The sequence below is a fragment of the Orcinus orca genome, chromosome 4 (assembly GCF_937001465.1).
Source record: "Orcinus orca chromosome 4, mOrcOrc1.1, whole genome shotgun sequence".
In the NCBI taxonomy this organism is placed as follows: Eukaryota; Metazoa; Chordata; class Mammalia; order Artiodactyla; family Delphinidae; genus Orcinus; species Orcinus orca.
Genome location: NC_064562.1, coordinates 92,181,423 through 92,202,857, shown reverse-complemented (window position 1 = coordinate 92,202,857; position 21,435 = coordinate 92,181,423). Strand labels below are relative to the sequence as shown.

The 21,435-nt window shown below is 39.7% G+C and overlaps 1 protein-coding gene across 7 annotated transcripts in view; it reads left to right on the top strand.

Moving 5' to 3' along the window:
• The window catches only part of TBC1D1 (TBC1 domain family member 1), a 239,342-nt gene that overhangs the window by 12,286 nt on the left and 205,621 nt on the right, over nucleotides 1-21,435 (top strand). For 6 of the 7 annotated variants that reach the window (XM_049709609.1, XM_049709612.1, XM_049709610.1 and 3 more), the window contains exon 2: nucleotides 3,925-4,432. The exons of the other annotated variant lie outside the window; for it this stretch is intronic. In XM_049709609.1, coding sequence (XP_049565566.1) covers nucleotides 4,016-4,432 — 417 coding nt within the window. In that variant the 5' untranslated portion in view covers nucleotides 3,925-4,015. The remainder of the gene's footprint in view (nucleotides 1-3,924; nucleotides 4,433-21,435) is intronic. 7 annotated transcript variants of the gene reach the window in all.

Below are 21,435 nucleotides of genomic sequence, written 5' to 3'. Positions count from 1 at the left end.
GTAATAATTCTAGTACTGCTTTAAACATGTCTTGGGATTACCAGCTGTCAACAGTTAGGACTTAAAACAGATTCAGTTATAGGAGTGGAAGCTGAGCCAGACATTTAATGCCACTTTCACGTGTAGGTGAGAGAAAAAAAAGGAGAGAGAGATCATTATTTATGGGGTTATATGAACTTCAAGTCTGTTTTCATCATCAAGAGAAACTGTACTTTAAAGGAAAAGAGACAGGGAATACACTTTCATGAAATACTTTAGCACTCTAAATAAAATATGGGTTTATTTCTGAACTTTTGAACATTTAAAGTTAAAAAATTAGCCCTTAACTATGTTCAAATTATATTATAAGAATTAATTCTTAGGATATATGCATATATATCACACACAAAAACATAGAGTAAAAAGAATAGACTTCAGTTTTAGTTCAGAAAAGGTTTAGAATTTGAATACTGGTTTTAGAGACCCCAAACCTTATGAGTTTAAGAAGCTTACAGACTTGTTGAGGGAAACCTATTCAAACTTTTAAAAGTAAATATGATGATAGGTACAGAGTGCAGCAGGACATGGTGATGGGTGCCCTAAATCACCTTGGAAGGAAGAGGTGATAGTTGCTTGAACTAGGGCTTGTATATGAGTTGGGATTAGGTTAGAGGACAAGAGTGGGAGTCATTGGGAGAGTCTTCTTGGGTCTCTCATGACTCTATTTTGTGAGCAGAGGCACTGACTGCTTTGTTCTGGACTACCTTTTCAATTTTTTTTTTTTTTTTTCCCGATAGCAGCAGCCATGGAAGATAGAAATAGTCTCTCTCTCTGGAGGACACTCCAGAATTGAAGGACAGACATGCTTACTCCCCACTGTAAAATATTCAGTCCCCCGAAACTCAGGTGCCTTTCCTGTAACCCACTGTGGATACAGGTGTCACCATGCCTGTGGGGACTGAGGGTCAGGGAACCAGCAGAAATGCTGCCTCTGTGGCTACTGCTATTGCTCTGAGTAATAAATGGTCCCTTGTCTCTGACCTGGCGGTCTCATGTCTTCTACCAGGAGGCTAACTTGTGGCAGCCTAACTTGGTGGCAGCCTGACTTGTTAGCTTGCAAGTAGGGTAAATTCTCAGGCCCTCTACAGTTGGTGACAAGCATTGTGTTCCTCGGAGAGAGAACAGTATGCACTGCAGCACAGAGGTGTGAGAAATCATATCTCATATGGGGAACTGTGCCTATTTACCTATCTTCAGAGCCAAAAAGTGCATGAAGGAGGGCATTTTAGGGGAGAACATGCAGTTGCAGATATAGACAGGACCAGATTCTGAAGAGATCCTAAATGCCTTGTAGAGGAGTTTGGACTTTACGGGGGCTGTGATTAAGGAATTTTAGCAGAGGAGTGGCGTGATCCATTTTATGGGTTAGTTGAATTACTCTAGGAAATATGTGAAGCCTGGATTGAAGATGGGGGTACCTTTTCTCCAGCTGAGAAAAGATAGGATATATTTAGATGTGAAGTCAGTTTAGAAGTAGTGATACGGTGAAGAAGGGATCTGAATGACTATCTTAGTCTGTTCAGGCTGCTGTCACAGAACATCACAGACTGGGTAGTTTCCAACAACAGAAACTTATTTCTCACGTTCTGGAGGATGGGAAGGTCAAGGTCAAGGTGCTGGTGGATTCAGTATCTGGTGATGACTGGCTTCCTGGTTCATAGACTGCTGTCTTTTCCCTGTGTCCTCACATGGTAGAAGGGGAAAGAGAGTTCTCTGGGTCTCTTATAAGGGCACTAATCCTATTCATATGGGTTCACCTCCCAAAGGCTCCACCTCCAAACACTATCACAATGGGGGTTAGGATTTCAACATATGAATGGAGGGAGGATGGACACAAACATTCAGTCTACAGCTGTGACTCCTTGGCTTTTGACTGGGCCAATAAAATAAATTGTGATGCTGTTGCAGACATGTAGCTTATGGGAAGGAAGAGAAGTTCTGGAAAGGAGGGAGGTGAGAGTGAATTCGTGTTAAAACAGCTAAATTGAGGCTGAGGTGCTATCTGGGTAGGATATCCAGATAGAAATACTTAATAGACTATCCTGATCTGGAACTCAGGAAGGAGACAAACATATGGGAATCATCAGGGTTTATGTGGTAGATGCATTCTTGTGCAGCATTCAGGAGGACAGCTTGAGAATCAGGTGCAAACTCAAATCACCTGTGATAAGCGACTCATGCTCTCTGGACCTCAGTTTCCTAAGTGGTAAAAATGGCAATAATAGTAGTCTCTAACTGAGACCAAGGTGAGAGATGAAGGTTGTTATGAAAGTGAAATGAGAACACTTGCAAAGTGCCTGGTACCTAATGAAAGTAAGCTGTTATCAGTGGCAGCAGGAGTATTAGAATGTGGTCACTGACATCAAGAGATTAGGTGAAATTGTCCAAAGGATGCAGGTGGAATGAGGGGGGTAGGATGGAGTCAAGCAGGGGCGAAAAGCCATTAAGGAGCTGAAAAGAAGCAACCAGAGAGGTAAGAGGAGAACCAGGAGAGTTTCAAGCAGGATGGAGTGGTCAACATTGAGAAATTCATCAGAAGGGACAAGGCAGCTAAGGACTAAAAGTCCCCCTTTGAAGTTCACAACCAGAGGATGTGGGCGACCCTAATGGGAGCAATTGCGGGGGCTCTTCATTACTTCTGGCTGCAATCTAGATTGTGGATGGGCAGGAGGGAGTGGAGACAGCAAGTGTAGACTTTACCTTGGAGACAGTTGTGTAGGGAAAGAGGAGTTGAGGCCAGGGGAGGTTTGAGGTCAAGGGAAAATATCTTGTTTTTTGGATGGGAGAGAGACTTCATTCACTCTCTTAAAATATCTATTGAGCCTATTCTGAGTCAGGCTCTGTGGGTGAATAAGATGCAGTCTCCGTCTTCACAGAATTTCTTCTTAGTGTGTGTATATATGATCAGGGAATACATGAGAGAATGAAGGTCCAGGGAGCAAATGAGTAACGAATAGAGCTTGAGATCCTGTAGACAACTCAGCTTTGGACAAAAGGGTTTTGTCATCCAATGGAGCAGGAGGGTGTTAAGATACGTCAAATGTGGTTTTTGAAAATCACCCATAGAGAAGGAAAAATTTCCCACTGAGTGAGTTTGGGTCCTAGTACGGGAAACACCCTCTATTGATGAGGAGATGCAAGGTGTTGGGGTGCTTGTAGTACATGAACGAAACAAAATATTTATGATGGTGTTCAGAACATGATAGTTGCCAAGTACATGTTAATGGAATTTGAATTGGTGATTCAGAACCTCTGGGCTACATCAGGGAGAGCCTTTTTTTTTTTTGGCCGCGGCCGTGTGGCGTGTGGGATCTTAGTTCCCCGACCAGGGGTGGAACCCGTGCCCTCTGCGTTGGGAGTTCAGAGTCTTAACCACTGGACCGCCAGGGAAGTCAGGAAGAGCGTTTTAAAGCTTCAGTGGTATCATAAGTGATAAGGTCAGTTGTTGAAAACTGGACTGGTTCAGTAGACTGTGATGATAGAGAGCTGATATATTTTTCTTGTAAGATTCCTTTCTTGGGGGAAGCCACCAGTACTGAATTTGATCATCTTAAAAAATTCCTTGAAAGTATGTTAAATAATGCAGCAGGGTTTAAAGCCGTCCAAGCAGCACTATATTGTTTTCTATGGTGCTGGCCTTTGTTGGCTCTGTGAGGCTTATGTTTAACCGGAGTCTTCCCGGTGGGATCTTTGTAACCTGTAGTGAGTGTGACAGTTACGGCATTTTCAGGTTTCATATGTAATACGATTTCAAGAAAGCTCTTTCTAGGCAGAGCAGCGTATGTGAACTAATATCTATTTCTTCCTCTATTTGGGCTTCAGCCTCTTAAGCTCTGAAATGCTGCGACTTCATTAAATTCTAATGCCTCTGTTTTTCTCCTGCAGGATTCTGCATCAGAAGCATGTAAAATAGATTGTTTGGTCTAAACTGGAAAACAGTGGCAATGTTTTGCTGAGTTTCCAGACCTTTCCCAACATGGAACCAATAACCTTCACAGCAAGGAAACATCCGTTTCCTAGCGAGGTCTCGGTGGAATTTAGCCTCCAGCTGGTGGGCTTCTTACCCGTGCATTCTCTGACCACCATGCCCATGCTGCCTTGGGTCGTGGCAGAGGTGCGAAGTCTCAGCGGGCAGTCCTCCACAAAGGAGTCTGGTACCAAGCAAGTCCACCTTTGTGTTTCGCCCTCCGGACTGAGATGTGAGCCTGAGCCAGGAAAAAGCCAACAATGGGATCCACTGATCTGTTCCAGCATCTTCGAGTGTAAGCCTCAGCGAGTTCACAGACTGATTCATAACAGTCACGACCCAAGTTATTTTGCTTGTCTGATTAAAGACGATGCAGCCAGTCAGCAGAGTATCTGCTATGTGTTCAAAGCCGATGGTCAAACAAAAGTAAGTGGAGGTGGGGATCAAAAAGGTGAAGGTGTGGCTGGATAGTTTTTGTGGTACAGGATCAGAACATTTATTTTAAGATACTGGAATTAATAAGGAGTTAATGCTTTAGTTATACATAGATTATTTCACTGGATTTTTGGTTCATGGGGATAGTTCTTTATAGTCTTGAAGAACATTTGATAATAGGTATTAAAATGAGAAGTTTATGAGTTCAAAAATTCAACAGAGAAATCTTTCTAAGCGTATACATCAGAGCTGAACTATTAGGATTCAGATCATTTAAGATGTGTGTTCTAAAGCAGTGCTTCGCAAACAGAGATGTGCCTATGAAGGACCTGGGGATCTTGTTAAAATGCAAAATCTGATTCAGTAGGTCTGGGATGGACCTTGAGAGTCTGCATTTCTAACAAGCCTGCAGGTGACGCGGGCGCTGCTCCTTTGAAGGTTGCACTTCAAGTAGCAAAGTTCTAGATCAGCGAGCTCCACATTTTTGATTTTGTTAACAAAAATATATTTATTTATAAGCTGTAGAAGAGTATTCTTAGGCAGTTTCCCAAGGTATCATATTCACTTAGGCAGAGACCATTGGTAAAAAATAGTGGATATGAATCTAAGTTTTGATACTTTCAGGTTTTTTGTTTTTTTGGTATTTTTTGGCTAACTTCATGTCTGATCTGACCAGCTTGTTGTTATATGTTATGATACGGGTGAGAAAGATATTATATGAGAAATGGTAAAAAACAATATCGCCAGCTGTACTGTTTTCCCATTTATTTGTGCTTGTATTGTTGCTAGCATTTTTTTGCAGTTCTGTGCAGGTCTCATTCAAAGACACCTGGCCGTTTTGTGAGGGTTACTTTAGATACAATTGAAAATATAATCCCGACAGCCACTTTCTCAGTTCGGCCCATGTAAACTGGCTACAGAAAGCAAGCAAGCAGGTGAGGGCCTTGCTGCTCACCCCACAAGCTGAGGAATGCCCATGCTAGGCCTTGAGTGCCTCGCCGGCCTGTGTGGCTGTCTGCCCCATGCACTGGAGCAGACTCTGAGGATGCTAATGCCAATCCTTGTGGTAAATGTCAGTGAATAGAAAGAGAAATGCTAATGTGTTCTCCCTGCACCCCACTGGGTTTTTTTTTGCATACCCTCCATGATGCACGAACCTCATTTGGAAATTAATGTTCTTCGTGACTAAGTGGATTTGTGGAGACTCACTTTTGTTTGTTCTTTCCTTGGTTCTCTCACTCATTCAGATTGTTGCTCCAGGTACTGGGTGGGAGGATGTAGTACAGGCTAGAAGGGAGACAGAAGGACAGCAGGTAAATACCACGTGGTCTGTGGACAGGGCGTGATGGGAAGATGGAGAATGGGGCTTAACACACTGGAGTGTAAGGAAGGCTTTTTGAAATAATGGCTCATCTGGAGCTAAAAACCACTATTTTATGCACGGAATAGGATATCTTCTTAATAAAAAGCATTCGATTTATTGATCATGCATCTCAGGTGGGACAGCGTCCCGGTTCAGAGGGACTAACTTCCGGAATTCTAGTCCTATCTGCCACCTGTAAACTAGGTGGCCTCAGGCAACACTGAGCCTGTTTCCTTATCTGTAAAATGGGGATAATTATAGTCTCTATCTCGTAGAGTTGCTGGGAGGACTAAATGAACTAGAATGGAACCTAAAAGTAGTAAGCATTTATGGCTATAAAATTTTTTCACTAAAGAAAGTTTTACCAGAAGCAGATTACATGCTAATTTCACTTCTAGTCTTAAGTAAAAAGAAAAAGAGACCAAGATGAGCGTCTTCAGCTCTCAGGATGAGATCCTGGTCATCCTTGAGCAACATTTTTATAAACTAGACACTTAAAAAACTGCATAAGTAAATTTAATGGTTGCTCTTATTTGGGTAAATTCCAGAATGAAAATTAGAGGACTGAACAGCCCGTACTCGTGCCAGCTCTATAGAAGGACTGAGTTTCCTTGGGGGGAGTTTTTGCATGGAATAGTTGTTCAACACTTTACACTTTTGACTCTTGCCCAAAATCTTTTATAGCCATCTGAGAACAGGCTTCTAGCCAGTTATTCAGCTACCTGACAGGAGGAGAGATTTATAACTAAATTCTGGAACTGGGGCTTCGAGTCGTGCTGAAAGTAAAGAATTGGCCTTACTCTGTGTTCCAAAAAGCCACGGTAGAAATATGAATCTGTTCTTAAGTTATTTTTGGCTTGCTTACAGTTTTTACAAACAAATTGTCAGTACTCAGAGTAATAAATTACTGTCATCCTGCTGGTTTTATAAAAGAGTAGTTTGTAACATAAGCATCTCAGTCAGTGATCCTCCTGTTGTCGGAAACTGAATGGTAAACCAAATTGGCCCCGATTCTAGCTGACATGATATCCTTTATGCTCTTGGGACATCCTGGCACGGTATCTCATAGCAGATTATCTGCTATAGGAGCATGTTAACCTATGTCATCATTTCTTCTATTTGTAGCATTTGCTCAGTGAAATAATTCTGTAGATTATGGCCTCTTCTAAATAAATGAAGTCAGTATCCACCTGTATTTGCCAGAAAAGATATATGCATTTACTGCCAGGGTCATAAGCACAAAACTACTGTGTGAGAGGAAACCCTTTGAGCAGCATATAAATTAACTTATTGAAGAAGGTCTAGGGAGAAGAGACACGAAAAGGAATAGTTTTTTTTTTGTTTTGTTTTGGGGGTTTTTTTGCGGTACGCGGACCTCTCACTGCCCTGGCCTCTCCCGCTGCGGAGCACAGGCTCCGGACGTGCAGGCTCAGCGGCCACGGCTCACGGGCCCAGCTGCTCCACGGCATGTGGGATCTTCCCGGACCGGGGCACGAACCCGTGTCCCCTGCATCGGCAGGCGGACTCCCAACCACCGTGCCACCAGGGAAGCCCCCAGGAATAGTTTGATAAGCACAACACGAGACTCTGTTTCCCATTGTATGTTCCATAGAATATGCTCAAGGTGTTCCACACAGAAAGGCTTCCATGATCAAAATATATTAGAGAAGCATCTCAAACTTTTTGATCTGAAGACCCTTTTCACTCTAAAAAAGTATCGAGTATCCCAAAGAGTTTCATGTGGGTTATATCTATTAATACTTTTATATTAGAAATTAAAACTGAAAAATTATAAAGGTTTTAATTTATTGAAAAACAAAATGAGCCCCATATATGTAAGCCTAAACAATATTTTTTTTGTGAAAAATAATTGTATTTTCCCAAAAATTTAGTGATAAGAGTGGCATAGTTTTACTTTTTGTTTGTTTGGTTTTTTGCAAATCTCTTTCATGTCTGGATCAATAGTCAGCTATTCATTCTCAGCTGCTTCTCCACTCATTCTTTTGTGATATGTTGTTTTGGTTGAGCATATGAAGAAAACTTGGCCTCACACAGATTTGTAGTAGGAGAAAGGAGAAATATTTTATAACCTTTTTAGAAAATTGTGGATATTTTTCTTTAATACTATACCAAAACTTGACAAATGGTAGTTTCTTAAAGTTTTGTGGCAATATGACATCTGAAAGTATATCAAAGCCCTTTTTGTACTTCGTTATATTAAAATCCATTAGTCTGTCTTGTGCTTTAATGAATCTTTTAAGCATGAATGATTCTGTAACATCATGCATTGATTATTTGGAAAATATTGGTTCACTGAGTTGTACAGACCACAGTCTGAGAACTGCTGTATTAGGGAAACATTGTACTTTCTATTGCACTCTTGAATTGTACATTAGTTCATTAAATCCCCAAGTTTATTGGACCATAGATTACATTTTCTCATAACTTCCAAGAACATCCCTCAGCACGCATGTGAACAACAGTGGCATAAGGTTGTGGGTTGAAGTTTAGTTTTGAGTTAGGGTCTGTGGCAGGAAATGAAAACATCCACTCTGGAAAACATATGGATGCATGGGTGACCCTGACTAGGTCTATACCCCATCACATGGCAAAGAAATCAAGAGTTCCTCCTGGACTCAGCCCTAGAAAAAGTGTGAAGTCTTAGAAAATTATCTCAAGATTCTTTCCTTCTCCAGTTCTTCAGCTTTGTCTCTTCTAAGAAGAACATCAGATTTGCCACTCCCTTGAGTATTACTGTAGATCACTCAGAAGAGTATTTACATTGTACTCCTTTTTTTAATCTACAAAGTAAAAAGCTCTGCTTCCTTTAAGAGACTTTCCAGCAATGAGTTGCAGGCAGCAGAAGTGTTGGGCTGAGGCTTCTGACATTGTATGTTGCTGTCTTATGCCAATAAAAGGAAAGAATGGATTCTGAATGGAGAATGGCAAGGATTATTGAGCTGGTAATAAGTGGAGGAGAAGTGTAGGCTGGTGTTCAGTGGGCAGTACGAGGGACCCGGTGTAAGGCAGAAATTGGGTGTGTGGAACTAGTTTTGCTATAAGTGCCCATTCTTCTTCAGAAGACTTATCGTACCTATAACCTGTCCTGGCTTTTCAAACACTGTTCCTGACTTTAGTCAGATCTGATCTTCTGGATCTGGTGTCCAGTCTGGGCACAGCGCAGGGGTTTCACAGCTGTGATGGGATTGGTGTCATTAATGCAACAGTGCTCACGGGCTTCCCCTTCTGCACCCTCCCTAAGAGCATCTTGGATTTGTTAGAATCTTTTTTTTTTTGCGGTACGCGGGCCTCTCACTGCCGTGGCCTCTGCCATTGCGGAGCGCAGGCTCCGGACATGCAGGCTCAGCGGCCATGGCTCACGGGCCCAGCTGCTCTACGGCATGTGGGATCCTCCCGGACCAGGGCACGAACCCGCGTCCCCTGTATTGGAAGGCAGACTCTCAACCACTGCGCCACCAGGGAAGCCCTAGAATCTTGTTAGATTCTTTCCTCCTTCTCCCAAGGAGGAAGTGTTATCTCTTGCTGGGACATAATAAAGTACTAAATCCTTAGGAATTAGGAGGAGGGAAAAGTGTGGCCAAGGGGCTTGGGTTGGGGGTTGGAGGAGCTGGAGTAACTGCATGGGAGGTAGACTTCTAGAAGAGGACTTTACTAAATGTTACTTAGGAAGATGTGTTTGAGAGAATGTCAATGTCCTTTGAAAGAATGGGTTTCCTTTTCCATGAGTTTTGACAAGGAAACTTCATTTCTTTTCTTTTTTTTCATCTTTATTAGAGTATAATTGCTTTACAATGGTGTGTTAGTTTCTGCTTTATAACAAAGTGAATCAGTTATACATATACATATGTTCCCATGTCTCTTCCCTCTTGCGTCTCCCTCCCTCCCACTCTCCCTATCCCACCCCTCTAGGTGGTCACAAAGCAGCCAGCTGATCTCCCTGTGCTATGCAGCTGCTTCCCACTAGCTAGCTATTTTACGTTTGGTAGTGTATATATGTCCATGCCACTCTCTCGCTTTGTCACAACTTCCCCTTCCCCTCCCCATATCCTCAAGTCCATTCTCTAGTAGGTCTGTGTCTTTATTCCTGTCTTACCCCTAGGTTCTTCATGACATTTTTTTTTTTCTTAAATTCCACATATATGTGTTAGCATACGGTATTTGTCTTTCTCTTTCTAACTTACTTCACTCTGGATGACAGACTCTAGGTCCTTCCACCTCATTACAAATAGCTCAATTTCATTTCTTTTTATGGCTGAGTAATATTCCATTGTATATATGTGCCACATCTTCTTTATCCATTCATCCGATGATGGACACTTAGGTTGCTTCCATGTCCTGGCTATTGTAAATAGAGCTGCAATGAACATTTTGGTACATGACTCTTTTTGAATTATGGTTTTCTCAGGGTATATGCCCAGTAGAGGGATTGCTGGGTCATACGGTAGTTCTATTTGTAGTTTTTTAAGGAACCTCCATACTGCTCTCCATAGTGGCTGTACCAATTCACATTCCCACCAGCAGTGCAAGAGTGTTCCCTTTTCTCCACACCCTCTCCAGCATTTATTGTTTCTAGATTTTTTGATGATGGCCATTCTGACCAGTGTGAGATGGTATCTCATTGTAGTTTTGATTTTCATTTCTCTAATGATTAATGATGTTGAGCATTCTTTCATATGTTTGTTGGCAGTCTGTATATCTTCTTTGGAGAAATGTCTATTGAGGTCTTCTGCCCATTTTTGGATTGGGTTGTTTCTTTTTTTGTTATTGAGCTGCATGAGCTGCTTGTAAATTTTGGAAATTAATCCTTTGTCAGTTGCTTCATTTGCAAATATTTTCTCCCATTTTGAGGGTTGTCTTTTGGTCTTGTTTATGGTTTCCTTTGCTGTGCAAAAGCTTTGAAGTTTCATTAAGTCCCATTTGTTTATTTTTGTTTTTATTTCCATTTCTCTAGGAGGTGGGTCAAAAAGGATCTTGCTGTGATTTATGCAATAGAGTGTTCTGCCTATGTTTTCCTCTAAGAGTTTGATAGTTTCTGGCCTTACATTTAAGTCTTTAATCCATTTTGTGCTTATTTTTGTGTATGGTGTTAGGGAGTGATCTAATCTCATACTTTTACATGTACCTGTCCAATTTTCCCAGCACCACTTATTGAAGAGGCTGTTCCTTCTCCACTCTACATTCCTGCCTCCTTTATCAAAGATAAGGTGACCATGTGTGCGTGGGTTTATCTCTGGGCTTTCTATACTGTTCCATTGATCTATCTCTCTGTTTTTGTGCCAGTACCATACTGTCTTGATTACTGTAGCATTGTAATATCGTCTGAAGTCAGGAAGCCTGATTCCTCCAGCTCCATTTTTCGTTCTCAAGATTGCTTTGGCTATTCGGGGTCTTTTGTGTTTCCATACAAATTGTGAAATTTTTTGTTCTAGTTCTGTGAAAAATGTCAGTGGTAGTTTGATAGGGATTGCATTGAATCTGTAGATTGCTTTGGGTAGTAGAGTCATTTTCACAATGTTGATTCTTCCAATCCAAGAACATGGTAAATCTCTTCATCTGTTTTTATCATCTTTAATTTCTTTCATCAGTGTCTTATAATTTTCTACATACAGGTCTTTTGTCTCCTTAGGTAGGTTTATTCCTAGATATTTTATTCTTTTTGTTGCAATGGTAAATGGGAGTGTATTCTTGATTTCACTTTCATTTTTTTCATCATTAGTGTATAGGAATGCCAGAGATTTCTGTGCATTAATTTTGTATCCTGCTACTTTACCAAATTCATTGATTAGCTCTAGTAGTTTTCTGGTAGCATCTTTAGGATTCTCTATGTATAGTATCATGTCATCTGCAAAGAGTGACAGCTTTACTTCTTCTTTTCCGATTTGGATTCCGTTTATTTCCTTTTCTTCTCTGATTGCTGTGGCTAAAACTTCCAAAACTATGTTGAATAAGAGTGGTGAGAGTGGGCAACCTTGTCTTGTTCCTGATTTTAGTGGAAATGCTTTCAGTTTTTCACCATTGAGGACAATGTTTTCTGTGGGTTTTTCATATATGGCCTTTATTATGTTGAGGAAAGTTCCCTCTATGCCTACTTTCTGAAGGGTTTTTATCATAAATGGGTGTTGAATGTTGTCAAAAGCTTTCTCTGCATCTGTTGAGATGATCATATGGGTTTTCTCCTTCAATTTGTTAATATGGTGTATCACGTTGATTGATTTGCATATATTGAAGAATCCTTGCATTCCTGGAATAAACCCCACTTGATCATGGTGTATGATCCTTTTAATGTGCTGTTGGATTCTGTTTGCTAGTATTTTGTTGAGGATTTTTACATCTATGTTCATCAGTGATATGAGCCTGTAGTTTTCTTTGTTTGTGATGTCCTTGTGTGGTTTTTGTATCAGGGTGATGGTGGCCTCGTAGATTGAGTTGGGGAGTGTTCCTCCCTCTGCTATATTTTGGAAGAGTTTGAGAAGGATAGGTGTTAGCTCTTCTCTAAATGTTTGATAGAATTCGCCTGTGAAGCCATCTGGTCCTGGGCTTTTGTTTGTTGGAAGATTTTTAATCACAGTTTCGATTTCAGTGCTTGTGATTGGTCTGTTCATATTTTCTATTTCTTCCTGATTCAGTCTTGGCAGGTTGTGCATTTCTAAGTATTTGTCCATTTCTTCCAGGTTGTCCATTTTATTGGCATAGAGTTGCTTGTAGTAATCTCTCATGATCTTTTGTATTTCTGCAGTGTCAGTTGTTACCTTTCCTTTTTCATTTCTAATTCTATTGATTTGAGTCTTCTCCCTTTTTTTCTTGATGAGTCTGGCTAATGGTTTATCAATTTTGTTTATCTTCTCAAAGAACCAGCTTTTAGTTTTATTGATATTTGCTATCGTTTCTTCATTTCTTTTTCATTTATTTCTGATCTTATTTTTATGATTTCTTTCCTTCTCTTAATGTTGGGTTTTTTTTGTTGTTCTTTCTCTAATTGCTTTAGGTGTAAGGTTAGGTTGTTTATTCGAGATGTTTCCTGTTTCTTAAGGTAGGATTGTATTGCTATAAACTGCCCTCTTAGAACTGCTTTTGCTGCATCCCATACGTTTTGGGTCGTTGTGTCTCCATTGTCATTTGTTTCTAGGTATTTTTTGATTTCCTCTTTGATTTCTTCAGTGATCACTTCGCTATTAAGTAGTGTATTGTTTAGCCTCCATGTATTTGTATTTTTTTACAGATCTTTTCCTGTAATTGATACCTAGTCTCATAGCGTTGTGGTCGGAAAAGATACCTGATATAATTTCAATTTTCTTAAATTTACCAAGGCTTGATTTGTGACCCAAGATATGGTTTATCCTGGAGAATGTTCCATGAGCACTTGAGAAAATTGTGTATTCTGTTGTTTTTGGATGGAATGTCCTATAAATATCAATTATGTCCATCTTGTTTAATGTATCATTTAAAGCTTGTGTTTCCTTATTTATTTTCATTTTGGATGATCTGTCCATTGGTGAAAGTGGGGTGTTAAAGTCCCCTACTATGAATGTGTTACTGTCGATTTCCCCTTTTATGGCTGTTAGTATTTGCCTTATGTATTGAGGTGCTCCTATGTTGGGTGCATAAATATTTACAATTGTTATATCTTCTTCTTGGCTCGATCCCTTGATCATTATTGGCTCGATCCCTTGATCATTATGTAGTGTCCTTCTTTGTCTCTTCTAATAGTCTTTATTTTAAAGTCTATTTTTTCTGATATGAGTGTTGCTACTCCAGCGTTCTTTTGGTTTCTATTTGCATGGAATATCTTTTTCCATCCCTTTACTTTCAGTCTGTATGTGTCTCTAGGTCTGAAGTGGGTCTCTTGTAGACAGCATATATATGGGTCTTATTTTTGTATCCATTCAGCCAATCTGTGTATTTTGATGGGAGCACCATTTACATTTAAGGTAATTATCGATACGTATGTTCCTATTCCCATTTTCTTAATTGTTTTGGGTTCGTTATTGTAGGTCTTTTCCTTCTCTTGTGTTTCTTGCCTAGAGAAGTTCCTTTAGCAGTTGTAAAGCTGGTTTGGTGGTGCTGAACTCTCAGCTTTTGCTTGTCTGTAAAGGTTTTGATTTCTCCATCAAATCTGAATGAGATCCTTGCTGGGTAGAGTAATCTTGGTTGCAGGTTTTTCTCCTTCATCACTTTAAATATGTCCTGCCAGTCCCTTCTGGCTTGCAGAGTTTCTGCTGAAAAATCAGCTGTTAACCTTATGGGGAGTCCCTTGTGTGTTATTTGTTGTTTTTCCCTTGCTGCTTTTAATATGTTTTCTTTGTATTTAATTTTTGACAGTTTGATTCATATGTGTCTTGGCGTATTTCTCCTTGGATTTATCCTGTATGGGACTCTCTGTGCTTCCTGGACTTGATTAACTATTTCCTTTCCCATATTAGGGAAGTTTTCAACTATAATCTCTTCAAATATTTTCTCAGTCCCTTTCTGTTTCTCTTCTTCTTCTGGAACCCCTATAATTCGAATGTTCATGTGTTTAATGTTGTCCCAGAGGTCTCTGAGACTATGCTCAGTTCGTTTCATTCTTTTTTCTTTATTCTGTTCTGCGATAGTTATTTCCACTATTTTATCTTCCAGGTCACTTGTCCGTTCTTCTGCCTCAGTTATTCTGCTATTGATCCCATCTAGAGTATTTTAAATTTCGTTTATTGTGTTATTCATCATTGCTTGTTTCATCTTTAGTTCTTCTAGGTCCTTGTTAACTGTTTCTTGCATTTTGTCTATTCTATTTCCAAGATTTTGGATCATCTTTACTCTCATTATTCTGAATTCTTTTTCAGGTAGACTGCCTATTTCCTCTTCATTTGTTAGGTCTGGTGGGTTTTTATCTTGCTCCTTCATCTGCTGTGTGTTTTTCTGTCTTCTCATTTTGTTTATCTTACTGTGTTTGGGTTCTCCTTTTTGCAGACTGCAGGTTAGTAGTTCCCATTGTTTTTTTTTTTTTTTTTTTTTTTTTTTTTTTTTTTTTTAACATCTTTATTGGGGTATAATTGCTTTACAATGGTGTGTTAGTTTCTGCTTTATAACAAAGTGAATCAGTCATACATAAACATATGTTCCCATATGTCTTCCCTGTTGCGTCTCCCTCCCTCCCACCCTCCCTATCCCACCCCTCCAGGCTGTCACAAAGCACCGAGCCAATATCCCTGTGCCATGTGGCTGCTTCCCACTAGCTATCTACCTTACTGCCTTTGTTAGTGTGTATATGCCCATGACTCTCTCTCGCCCTGTCACAGCTCACCCTTCCCCCTCCCCATAACCTCAAGTCCGTTCTCTAAGAGGTCTGCGTCTTTATTCCTGCTTTACCCCTAGGTTCTTCATGACTTTTTTTCTTAAATTCCATATATATGTGTTAGCATACGGTATTTGTCTTTTTCTTTCTGACTTACTTCACTCTGTATGACAGACTCTAGGTCTATCCACCTCATCACAAATAGCTCAATTTCGTTTCTTTTTATGGCTGAGTAATATTCCATTGTATATATGTGCCACATCTTCTTTATCCATTCATCCGATGACGGGCACTTAGGTTGTTTCCATCTCCGGGCTATTGTAAATAGAGCTGCAATGAACATTTTGGTACATGACTCTTTTTGAATTTTGGTTTTCTCAGGGTATATGCCCAGTAGTGGGATTGCTGGGTCATATGGTAGTTCTATTTGTAGTTTTTTAAGGAACCTCCATACTGTTCTCCATAGTGGCTGAACCAATTCACATTCCCACCAGCAGTGCAAGAGTGTTCCCTTTTCTCCACACCCTCTCCAGCATTTATTGTTTCTAGATTTTTTGATGATGGCCATTCTGACTGGTGTGAGATGATATCTCATTGTAGTTTTGATTTGCATTTCTCTAATGATTAATGATGTTGAGCATTCTTTCATGTGTTTGTTGGCAGTCTGTATATCTTCTTTGGAGAAATGTCTATTTAGGTCTTCTGCCCATTTTTGGATTGGGTTGTTTGTTTTCTTGTTATTGAGCTGCATGAGCTGCTTGTAAATTTTGGAGATTAATCCTTTGTCGGTTGCTTCATTTGCAAATATTTTCTCCCATTCTGAGGGTTGTCTTTTGGTCTTGTTTATGGTTTCCTTTGCTGTGCAAAAGCTTTGAAGTTTCATTAAGTCCCATTTGTTTATTTTTGTTTTTATTTCCATTTCTCTAGGAGGTGGGTCAAAAAGGATCTTGCTGTGATTTATGCAATAGAGTGTTCTGCCTATGTTTTCCTCTAAGAGTTTGATAGTTTCTGGCCTTACATTTAAGTCTTTAATCCATTTTGTGCTTATTTTTGTGTATGGTGTTAGGGAGTGATCTAATCTCATACTTTTACATGTACCTGTCCAATTTTCCCAGCACCACTTATTGAAGAGGCTGTTCCTTCTCCACTCTACATTCCTGCCTCCTTTATCAAAGATAAGGTGACCATGTGTGCGTGGGTTTATCTCTGGGCTTTCTATACTGTTCCATTGATCTATCTCTCTGTTTTTGTGCCAGTACCATACTGTCTTGATTACTGTAGCATTGTAATATCGTCTGAAGTCAGGAAGCCTGATTCCTCCAGCTCCATTTTTCGTTCTCAAGATTGCTTTGGCTATTCGGGGTCTTTTGTGTTTCCATACAAATTGTGAAATTTTTTGTTCTAGTTCTGTGAAAAATGTCAGTGGTAGTTTGATAGGGATTGCATTGAATCTGTAGATTGCTTTGGGTAGTAGAGTCATTTTCACAATGTTGATTCTTCCAATCCAAGAACATGGTAAATCTCTTCATCTGTTTTTATCATCTTTAATTTCTTTCATCAGTGTCTTATAATTTTCTACATACAGGTCTTTTGTCTCCTTAGGTAGGTTTATTCCTAGATATTTTATTCTTTTTGTTGCAATGGTAAATGGGAGTGTATTCTTGATTTCACTTTCATTTTTTTCATCATTAGTGTATAGGAATGCCAGAGATTTCTGTGCATTAATTTTGTATCCTGCTACTTTACCAAATTCATTGATTAGCTCTAGTAGTTTTCTGGTAGCATCTTTAGGATTCTCTATGTATAGTATCATGTCATCTGCAAAGAGTGACAGCTTTACTTCTTCTTTTCCGATTTGGATTCCGTTTATTTCCTTTTCTTCTCTGATTGCTGTGGCTAAAACTTCCAAAACTATGTTGAATAAGAGTGGTGAGAGTGGGCAACCTTGTCTTGTTCCTGATTTTAGTGGAAATGCTTTCAGTTTTTCACCATTGAGGACAATGTTTTCTGTGGGTTTTTCATATATGGCCTTTATTATGTTGAGGAAAGTTCCCTCTATGCCTACTTTCTGAAGGGTTTTTATCATAAATGGGTGTTGAATGTTGTCAAAAGCTTTCTCTGCATCTGTTGAGATGATCATATGGGTTTTCTCCTTCAATTTGTTAATATGGTGTATCACGTTGATTGATTTGCATATATTGAAGAATCCTTGCATTCCTGGAATAAACCCCACTTGATCATGGTGTATGATCCTTTTAATGTGCTGTTGGATTCTGTTTGCTAGTATTTTGTTGAGGATTTTTACATCTATGTTCATCAGTGATATGAGCCTGTAGTTTTCTTTGTTTGTGATGTCCTTGTGTGGTTTTTGTATCAGGGTGATGGTGGCCTCGTAGATTGAGTTGGGGAGTGTTCCTCCCTCTGCTATATTTTGGAAGAGTTTGAGAAGGATAGGTGTTAGCTCTTCTCTAAATGTTTGATAGAATTCGCCTGTGAAGCCATCTGGTCCTGGGCTTTTGTTTGTTGGAAGATTTTTAATCACAGTTTCGATTTCAGTGCTTGTGATTGGTCTGTTCATATTTTCTATTTCTTCCTGATTCAGTCTTGGCAGGTTGTGCATTTCTAAGTATTTGTCCATTTCTTCCAGGTTGTCCATTTTATTGGCATAGAGTTGCTTGTAGTAATCTCTCATGATCTTTTGTATTTCTGCAGTGTCAGTTGTTACCTTTCCTTTTTCATTTCTAATTCTATTGATTTGAGTCTTCTCCCTTTTTTTCTTGATGAGTCTGGCTAATGGTTTATCAATTTTGTTTATCTTCTCAAAGAACCAGCTTTTAGTTTTATTGATATTTGCTATCGTTTCTTCATTTCTTTTTCATTTATTTCTGATCTTATTTTTATGATTTCTTTCCTTCTCTTAATGTTGGGTTTTTTTTGTTGTTCTTTCTCTAATTGCTTTAGGTGTAAGGTTAGGTTGTTTATTCGAGATGTTTCCTGTTTCTTAAGGTAGGATTGTATTGCTATAAACTGCCCTCTTAGAACTGCTTTTGCTGCATCCCATACGTTTTGGGTCGTTGTGTCTCCATTGTCATTTGTTTCTAGGTATTTTTTGATTTCCTCTTTGATTTCTTCAGTGATCACTTCGCTATTAAGTAGTGTATTGTTTAGCCTCCATGTATTTGTATTTTTTTACAGATCTTTTCCTGTAATTGATACCTAGTCTCATAGCGTTGTGGTCGGAAAAGATACCTGATATAATTTCAATTTTCTTAAATTTACCAAGGCTTGATTTGTGACCCAAGATATGGTTTATCCTGGAGAATGTTCCATGAGCACTTGAGAAAATTGTGTATTCTGTTGTTTTTGGATGGAATGTCCTATAAATATCAATTATGTCCATCTTGTTTAATGTATCATTTAAAGCTTGTGTTTCCTTATTTATTTTCATTTTGGATGATCTGTCCATTGGTGAAAGTGGGGTGTTAAAGTCCCCTACTATGAATGTGTTACTGTCGATTTCCCCTTTTATGGCTGTTAGTATTTGCCTTATGTATTGAGGTGCTCCTATGTTGGGTGCATAAATATTTACAATTGTTATATCTTCTTCTTGGCTCGATCCCTTGATCATTATTGGCTCGATCCCTTGATCATTATGTAGTGTCCTTCTTTGTCTCTTCTAATAGTCTTTATTTTAAAGTCTATTTTTTCTGATATGAGTGTTGCTACTCCAGCGTTCTTTTGGTTTCTATTTGCATGGAATATCTTTTTCCATCCCTTTACTTTCAGTCTGTATGTGTCTCTAGGTCTGAAGTGGGTCTCTTGTAGACAGCATATATATGGGTCTTATTTTTGTATCCATTCAGCCAATCTGTGTATTTTGATGGGAGCACCATTTACATTTAAGGTAATTATCGATACGTATGTTCCTATTCCCATTTTCTTAATTGTTTTGGGTTCGTTATTGTAGGTCTTTTCCTTCTCTTGTGTTTCTTGCCTAGAGAAGTTCCTTTAGCAGTTGTAAAGCTGGTTTGGTGGTGCTGAACTCTCAGCTTTTGCTTGTCTGTAAAGGTTTTGATTTCTCCATCAAATCTGAATGAGATCCTTGCTGGGTAGAGTAATCTTGGTTGCAGGTTTTTCTCCTTCATCACTTTAAATATGTCCTGCCAGTCCCTTCTGGCTTGCAGAGTTTCTGCTGAAAAATCAGCTGTTAACCTTATGGGGAGTCCCTTGTGTGTTATTTGTTGTTTTTCCCTTGCTGCTTTTAATATGTTTTCTTTGTATTTAATTTTTGACAGTTTGATTCATATGTGTCTTGGCGTATTTCTCCTTGGATTTATCCTGTATGGGACTCTCTGTGCTTCCTGGACTTGATTAACTATTTCCTTTCCCATATTAGGGAAGTTTTCAACTATAATCTCTTCAAATATTTTCTCAGTCCCTTTCTGTTTCTCTTCTTCTTCTGGAACCCCTATAATTCGAATGTTCATGTGTTTAATGTTGTCCCAGAGGTCTCTGAGACTATGCTCAGTTCGTTTCATTCTTTTTTCTTTATTCTGTTCTGCGATAGTTATTTCCACTATTTTATCTTCCAGGTCACTTGTCCGTTCTTCTGCCTCAGTTATTCTGCTATTGATCCCATCTAGAGTATTTTAAATTTCGTTTATTGTGTTATTCATCATTGCTTGTTTCATCTTTAGTTCTTCTAGGTCCTTGTTAACTGTTTCTTGCATTTTGTCTATTCTATTTCCAAGATTTTGGATCATCTTTACTCTCATTATTCTGAATTCTTTTTCAGGTAGACTGCCTATTTCCTCTTCATTTGTTAGGTCTGGTGGGTTTTTATCTTGCTCCTTCATCTGCTGTGTGTTTTTCTGTCTTCTCATTTTGTTTATCTTACTGTGTTTGGGTTCTCCTTTTTGCAGACTGCAGGTTAGTAGTTCCCATTGTTTTTGATGTCTGTCCCCAGAGGCTAAAGTTGGTTCAGTGGGTTGTGTAGGCTTCCTGGTGGAGGGGACTAGTGCCTGTGTTCTGGTGGGTGAGGCTGGATCTTGTCTTTCTGGTGGGCAGGTCCATGTCTGGTGGTGTGTTTTGGTGTGTCTGTGGACTTATTATTATTTTAGGCAGCCTCTCTGCTAATGGGTGGGGTGGTGTTCCTGTCTTGATAGTTTGGCATAGGGTATCCAGCACTGTAGCTTGCTGGTCGTTGAGTGGAGCTGGGTGCTGGTGTTGAGATGAGATCTCTGGGAGATTTTTGCCATTTGATATTATGTGGAGCTGGGAGGTCTCTTGTGGACCAGTGTCTTGAAGTTGGCTCTCCCACCTCAGAGGCACAGCACTGACTCCTGGCTGCAGCACCAAGAGCCTTTCATCCACATGGTCACGTGGCTGTAGGTAAGAGACCTCAGTTCCTTGCCACATGGATCTCTCCTTAGGGCTGCTTGAGTGTCCTCATGATGTGGCAGCTGGCTTACCCCAGGATGAGTGATCCGGCCTGTGGTCCCCAGGACTGTTGCGGCTTTGGCCGCCGGGGCCCCTCCAGAGCCGGCAGCCTCAGCGAGGCCGCCCTCCCCTCGGGCTCCGGGGCAGTTCCGTGACGGCAGAGGGAAGAGACTCTGAGCTGGGAGTTCCAGCTCTGCCGAAACTTCATTTCTTAGGATGATCTATATCTGAGACTGAACTCTGTGGGCTCCCATACTGCTAATTTTAAGAGTACTTAACTATTTATAGACTTAATTTAAGATCAATAAAGGTTTCCTTTTGAAATTTTCAGTAAAGAAACAGTGTATTCTCTCATGAGGCCCTGTAAGCACACTGTCTTTCTCAGTAACTTATGGACAGCGACCTCACCTAGACTCTGTGGATTCGTTGTGTTGCATATCAATCGAAAAGGTGGTCTGAAGTTGTTTTCCTTTGATTAGCAGGATTAATACTTAAGTCCCCTATATTAAAAGCCCAAGTTGCTTTGGCTGAGTTTTATGATTTAATTAACAATTAAAAAAAATTTTGTTTTTGATCGTAGCTTTGTTTCAGTTGCATTTTACCCATTACTCATTGATCTTAAGAATTCCCCATGTGCTTGGAGTTTTAAGTTAATGACTTAAAATATGCACCACTTATTTATGGATTTTCAGTGGAGGCTGGCTTCGGTGGCATCTCTTGCTTGGCTGTTATATTTGCCAGCTCGTTACTTTCTTTGCTGGAGCGAAGATTGAAATTATAACATTGAGCTGGAGCGTTTTGTTCCTGAGGGTGATTATCCTGAAGGTCATAGAATTATTTTGCAGCTCTTCTTATCTAGTGCCCTTTCTGTATTGAGTCTTCATTTCTAAATATCAGACA